Raw genomic sequence first — 7,215 nt, forward strand, 5'->3', positions numbered from 1 at the left:
GTCTTGCTGAGCGTGGAGAAGAAAAGGCTGTGGTGGTGGAACCGAAAGGCAGCTCTCCAGTAGCTCTGGGGAGGTCACGCGGAAGACAGAGGCAGGCTCTGCCCTGGGGYGCGTGCTCGGAGGACAGCAGAGAGCGGGCATAAGACGGAAGAAGAGAGGTTCMGGCTGCATGCAAGGAAACTGCTTTTCACCCCAAAGAGAGTCAAGCAGCAGAACAAGTTGCCTGGTGAGGCTGTGCAGTTGTCATCCTTGGTAATTTGCCACCTCATAGCAGCTAAAACACCAAGTAAGGTGCTCTGACCCATGGCTGAGCTGCCTCAGATCGGTAGGTTGGACCAGTGGAGTCTAGAGAATCTTTCCGAACGGAATTGTCCTTCTATTCTACGATCCTAGGGCCTCCCCTCTGGGGTGAGCGACAGCCTTGGGGGGTGACACACTCCCTTGGAGGAGGACTGGAATGGCCACGCAGCGCTCTGCTTCCTGGGCACAGAGTTGGGCAGTGTTGGGAGTTCTCCTGCATACTCTTTGCAGGGGAGCTCTGTGGGTTGTGGGATGCACGTCTGTGCTGCCTGGGAGACCACATGACCCATGATGCTACCTACAGCTGTGATCTGTTGGGACAGTCTTGCCAAGGCTTCTGTGGCACTCTTTTCCCTYACTGCTCTCACGCTGTTGTTTTCTTGCTGGCTTTCCTTCTGGCCTTGCCTCTGTAAAACCTGGTGCTGCTGTTATGACAGGTTCTGATGGGTTCTTGTGGTGTTCTGATGGGTCCTCAAGGCACCTGCACTTTCATCCTGCCCTCTCCGTACTACTTGCTTGGCAGTTTCCAGGTTATGTTAGAGGGAGAATGTATGCCCAGGAGAGTGGAAGGCAGTCATAGAAAAATGTAGCAATATTGCAGCCAATCCCACGCAAGTGGAGAAACTTAGACCCCTGGGGTCAAACACATTGAGTGGTTAGGAGTGCTCAGCACACCTGCTGTGCAGCACCAYTGCAACCCTCCCCAGAGCAACACCCTTCTCCCTAGAAATCTTGGGAGAGCATCTGCAGAGGGAAGGAGCACGCGAGGAGGCAGGCTGGTGTGCGAAGTAACTTTAATGAGTGGACGGAGGGGAACGAGCTTGCTCTGAGCGGAGGTCCTGGTGCAGAGAGCAGGAGGATCAGCCGAGTACCTGCACCCTGTGGCTGCGGCARAGATCTTGCTGGCCATCAGTCTGCCTAGCCTGTTGGGAGAAAGGGGCCAGCAGTGCCCACCTAGGCAGGCTGTGGGGGGCCTCGAGGCTCAGGGCGACAGAAGAGAGCAAGGACACGGGAGGGAAAGGAGAGAGTGGAAGAAGGGAAAGGCAGACATGGGCTGTACTGTGAGAGAGCCCAAGCTGGCCCCTTCAGGCCTCGCTTCGCAGAGGCAGTCGGGATCGCAGAGCCCCTCTGAATCCATTGCCCAGGAGCTCCATCATCATTCCGGTACCATCTTCTCAGTTTGAAGGGGTCCTCCTCTGGGGCCATCACCAGCAGCTTTAGCAGGGCAGGCACCTGGTACCACAGTAACGGCTGCCAATGCCAGAGAGGCTGAAGCCTCCGGAGGAGATGGGGACTCCCTGAGAGCTGAGGATGCTGCCAACGGCAGCAGAGGTGGTGGATCCCACCGCGGTGTTCTGCGGGAAGGAGCTGAGGATGGGGCCTGGCAGAGTCACCACCACGGGAGAGGGCTCGGTGACGACAGTGGAGTCCTGGCACTGCCTAACATAGGGCTCATTGCAGCTGCTGGCCAGCGGGGTCGGGCCGCTGGGCTGGCATGGCACGCATGGGTTGTAGCAGGACATGTCTGAGGGTGGGAGGTGCACCTGCAAGAGAAAGGACAGGGCAGGAAAGAGGCAGGGCATGGAGGATGCATGAGGAGCAGCCTGTGACCCTGCCACCAGGCAGTCAAGGCACCTGGTGGGCCGGAAGCTGGAGGCCGTGCGGCCAGAACTCAGCCTCGTGCTTTGCCTCAACCCCAAGGGCTCTGCGCAGGGCACCCCAGGAAAAGTGGAGTCTTGCCCAGTTCAGAGCCCAGAAGACCCCTCAGGTTTAGGAGGGCTGTGTATCACTCCTCTGGCACAAGGGTAAGCCAAGCATGTGTGTTGTCTGCAGCCCACATTCCATGCAGGGCGGCCCTTTTCTTTTGTGGGCTCTCCATGTTCTATTTGCTCAGAATGGCACTCCTCTCCTCACAGGCCATGGGCTGCAGCCCCCTGAACGTCATGGCATCCCTTTGCTGCACTCGGTCCACTTGCTCCATGTCTTTCTTGTATTAGTTAGCCCAAAACCAGGGAAAGTAGTCTTTATGCAGTTGAATGAGTGCTGAGCAGAGATTGTTAATCACTGCCCTTAAACGACTGGCTTAATCCATCTCAGGATACTCTTGCTTGTCCCTACTCTCTGAGAACAGCACTGCCTTATTTTTGGCTTTCTATGCACTAGGACGTCTGACTTCTTTTCGTTTATGTCATCACATAGTCATTTCCCTACCTGTACTCCTGCAATTTGTTCTTCCTTCCCAGGTATGGCACTTGTTAAGTTTTATGAACTTCATCTCATCCCATTCTCTCTGTCTTTTCTCTGTGTATAATTTGTTAAGGTGTTAGGTGAGAATGGCCTTGCTCTGGCAGTGACTTGGTTAGTGTATGGTCAGATGGCATTCTTTTTCTAGTCCTGGAGGAAAAGGGGTATGTTACAATTTGCAATGAACTCCTTTTGGGTACTGTCCCTTTTAGCTGAAGCAAACGTGTGTGTGTGCCTACGGACATTAGTGTCTGCCGTGCTGTGCCTTAGCCCACAAATGCTCTCCTGGCCTTTGTGCTTGTCCTGCTGACTGGGAGCCTGACTCCTGCTGACCTTGAGTGAGCAGCTGAGTCTGCAGGAGGCCCTCAGAGGGTAGCAGCTGCATGAGCTCTTGGGGAAAGGATTTGTCACCAGTTATTTTATGTTATTAATAGTAAATCTTTGTAAATACAGTGTCAGAGAGGAACAATGAAAGGTGGAGGTACCCCTTTAATTTCATTAGAGCAAAAAGAGCACTCTAGCCCATCTTCTCCTAGGGCTAAAACAAGAGTGGATCAATCCCCTTGTCTGGTTGTTACATCCATCTGATTAATCAACTGGAGAGGCTCTCCTTACATCACCTTAAAGATTTAAGGGGGATTATCACTAACTGAAGCATATGATTTATTATGGAATGCAAGAAAATACTATTTTGGGATTATGAAGACAAAACAGAGAGAAAAAGGAGTTATAAAGAGGCAGTCAAATGAAAAAGAGTTATTGGTTAGTACACTGGTCTGTCCATGATCACTGCAGTCTGTCCCATCCTCTTATTAAACTCAATTTTTAAAGTGTTCTCCTCGGTGAGGAGGGTTCACTATTGAGTTTTTATGTGTATGCACGGAGGTCTAAATGCCAGCAACTGGAGAGGAGAGCAAGGGCTATGGGAGCCAATGTGTCTGTGGTACCAGCAACTGGAGTGACTGGCATTAATGCGTACTGTGTAAGTGTATACGTCAGTGTGTGTAATCACTAGCAAATATCAGGATGGACTAGCCAGTGAGAAATAAAAGAGGTTTAGGAGCAAGCTAGAGGATAAAGACTGGGCTAGGTGCTAGGGAGACTAGAACAGCCTGAAAGCTGGCTACTGGAGAGAGCTGGCTACATAAGATCTAGGGGCTGTCCACTGGTAAGGCTGTAGGTTTGAACCAGTTGGCAGAGAGATGTGTGTATGCATATGTGTGTGTGTGTGTGGCATCTGGGAGACCAGGAGATCCAGGGACCAGCTATGGGATAGTGGGTATCTAAGACTAGCTACCTGAGGGTTCTTTATTGTATTGTCACTCACAGGCATGGAGGAGCAGCCCAGATCTCCATACTCCAGGTGAGCATTTCCTTCACAATGACACATTTTTATGCATACAAAGAAAGCAGATCTTTTCCCCCCTATTTACTATAAAAATCTCCTCAGAGGGTTGATGAGAAAGGGTGTTTATTTGTTTACTTCTCTTCAGAGAATGTCTTTTCCCCTTATAACATCCGACTTTTGGGAAGGGGGTTCTTTTCTTGTATTCTGATTATAATCAGAATGTAGAAAGTACAGATAATATCTGCAGATCATAAACTTCCAGTGGTCTCTCCCCTCTCCCAGACCCTGCATGGACTTCCAGCCAGCCCTAGACCTGCTTTTTAATCTCCAGCTTAACTTTTAGAGATCCACCTTACCTTGAGGTCATGACCATTCTTTGTGCAGGTCAGTTCTGCTCCAGAAAAATATCCCCCTGAGCACCTATCTTTCCATGAACTGTGATCAGACTGTCCTGTAAGAAATTTGCTTAGGTTTCCAGGGATTGAACCATTCCTTGCTCTTGGCTTTGGCCTTTAAAACTACCAGGTTGAAAATATTGCATCTGGAAGAGGAGTTTTCTTCTGAATGTTCCTCAAGGTCAGCCTTCAAAGTTCTGCCTGGATATGAAGAAGAACTTCTTTACTGTGAGAGTGACAGAACACTAGAACAGGTTGCCCAGAGAGGTTGTGGAGTCCCCTTCTCTGGAGATATTCAAAACCTGCCTGGATGCAACCCTGTCTAACATGCTCTAGGTGACCCTGCGTGAGCAGAGTTTAGATTAGATGATCTAGAGAGGTCACATCCAACCTTATTGATTCTGTGACAAGGCACTGAGGCACAAGCAAATGAAGAGTTGCAAACAGCAGCAACATCACCACTACTGGCCTAGCAGGCACTGCTTTTCAGATTACCTCACAACTAGCAGCCGCCAAGGGTCTGGCACTGGCTTGTCAAGCAAAGAAGTCAAAGTGACTGCACAGTCTCAAACATCAGCCATGAGCCTGGCAATGGACTCTTTCGGCCTCAGGCAGAAGAGACCTCACAACTACGGAAAGCAGACAGCATCCAAGCATTGCAGTATCAGGGACTGAGGCAAAAGTGACCTCACAGTCCCAAACATCATTTTGCTGGCGTGGCAATGGCCTATCATGGACTCAGACAGAAGTGACTTCACAACTTTCCTGTCTGACATGCTCTAGGTGACCCTGCTTGAGCAGGGAGGTTGGACTAGATGATCTCCAGAGGTCCCTTCCAACTTTACCGATTCTGTGATTCTGTAACCACAAAGAGCAGCCATGCAACTGTTAGAGAGATAGTGTGAGGAAAAACCTTGCAAATAGTTAACAAGATTCAAGGACAAGGGAGAGAGAAAAACAGTACTGCAAAGGATAACCAGCTCCGGCCAAATAACCTTGATGGAACCACAGCACTTTGAAGAATGTGAGAGGTAGGCAAGACAAAAACAACAGAATAACCCGGAAGTGACCTTAGGTTCATTAAGGCTTATTAACATATTAAACTACACACCCCTAAATGAATAATAAGATGGAAATGACATGATAATGATGTTACCTCCTCTTCTTCAATTCTTATACTAATTAACAGGAATGTGAAAGCACAAGCGCACAGCGATTACCTGATGTAATGAAATTGTAACCAACAGAAAGATTTGTATAAAGTACTCTCTGAAAAGTGTGTATAAACGAAGAATGAGAGGGGGAGAAGGTGTGCTAGCTTTGTGGATTTACCACCTAGCACCCATCTCTGTGCAGAAATGAAACAAACAAGTATGTCTACCTTGTATGCCTATTGGTTGCTTGCACACTGGGTAACAGAACCCAGATTATGGGACAACACAACCATCACTGGCTTATCAGGCTCTGCTAGTGACCTCACAACCACTAACAGCAGCCAGGAGCCTGGCACTGCCCTGTAAGGCATGGAAGCACAAGTGACCTCACAGTCCTGAGTATAGCACTGGCCTATCAGGCAGTGTGGCACAAGTGCCCTCACAACCACCACCAGCAGCAATGGCCACAGCACTGGCAAGGAGGGCCTCAGGCAGAAGTCACCTCACCACCACGGTGAGCAGCCAGGGGCCTAGCATTGCCCTCCTAGGCACTGAGGCACAAGTCACTTCACAAGCACAAAAAGCACCCAGGGGCCTGGCACTGGCCTGTAGGGCCTCAGGCAGAAGGGACCTCACAATCCTGGCTATAGCTGTGGCCTATGAGACACTGTAGCACAAGTGACCAAAGAACCAACAACCAACGGCAGCAATGAGAGATTTGTGATCAGTGGCGCAGAGTCTAGCTTGAGGCCTGTAGCTAGTGGTGTCCCCAAGGGCTCTGCACTGGGTGGAGTCTTGTTCAACTTCTTAATCAGTGACCTGGATGAAGGGACAGAGTGGCTCCTCAGCAGGTTTGCTGATGACACCAAGCTGGGAGGAGTGGCTGGTACACCAGAAGGCTGTGCTGCCATTCAGAGAGACCTGGTCAGGCTGGAGAGTTCGGCGGAGAGAAAGCTCATGAGGTTCAACAAGGGCAAGTGCAGAGTCCTGCACCTAGGGAGAAATAACCCTAGGCACCAGTACAAGCTGGGGGCTGACCTGCTGGAAAGCAGCTCTGCAGAGAAAGACCTGGGAGTGCTGGTGGATGACAAATTGACTATGGGCCAGCAATGTGCCCATGTGGCCAAGAAGGCCAATGGTTTCCTGGGGTGTCTTAGGAAGAGTGTTGCCAGCAGGTCAAGGGAGGTGATCCTGCCACTCTACTCAGCCCTGATGAGGCCTCATCTCGAGTGCTGTGTCCAGTTCTGGGCTCCCCAGTACAAGAGAGAGCTACTACAATGGAGCTACTGGAGAGAGTCCGGCGTAGGGCTACAAAGATGATCAGAGGGCTGGAGCATCTGCCCTACGATGAATGGCTGCGAGAGCTGGGCCTATTTAGCCCAGAGAAGAAAAGACTGAGGGGGGAACTTATCGATGTGTATATGTATATGAAGAAAGAGTGTCAAGSGGATCAGGCTAAACTCTTTTCAGTTGTCCCATGTGACAGGACAATAGGCAATGGGCACAAACTGAAACACAGGAAATTCCACCTGAATGTGAGGAGGAATTTTTTTACTGTGAGAGTGACAGAGCACAGGAACAGGTTGCCCAGAGAGGTTGTGGAGTCTCCTTCTCTGGAGGTATTCAAAACATACCCTGATGCAACCCTATCTAACATGCTCTAGGTGACTGCTTGAGCAGGAAGGTTGGACTAGATGATCTCCAGAGGTCCCTTCCAACCTTACCCATTGTGTGATTCTGTGATTCTCTGAAGTCCAGTGTATTTGTACAGGAT

The 7,215-nt window shown here is 50.2% G+C and overlaps 1 protein-coding gene across 1 annotated transcript; it reads right to left on the minus strand.

The window, feature by feature from the left end:
- Positions 1–1,517: 1,517 nt before the first annotated feature.
- Positions 1,518–1,823, minus strand: LOC146587028 (feather keratin Cos1-1/Cos1-3/Cos2-1-like). The gene has a single exon (XM_085320276.1). The coding sequence runs from the start codon at positions 1,821–1,823 to the stop codon at positions 1,518–1,520; it is 306 nt and encodes a 101-aa protein (XP_085176402.1).
- Positions 1,824–7,215: the final 5,392 nt, after the last annotated feature.

This window comes from Rhea americana, unplaced genomic scaffold (assembly GCF_003343005.1).
Source record: "Rhea americana isolate MKP2758 unplaced genomic scaffold, rheAme1 scaffold_624, whole genome shotgun sequence".
NCBI classification, from domain to species: domain Eukaryota; kingdom Metazoa; phylum Chordata; class Aves; order Rheiformes; family Rheidae; genus Rhea; species Rhea americana.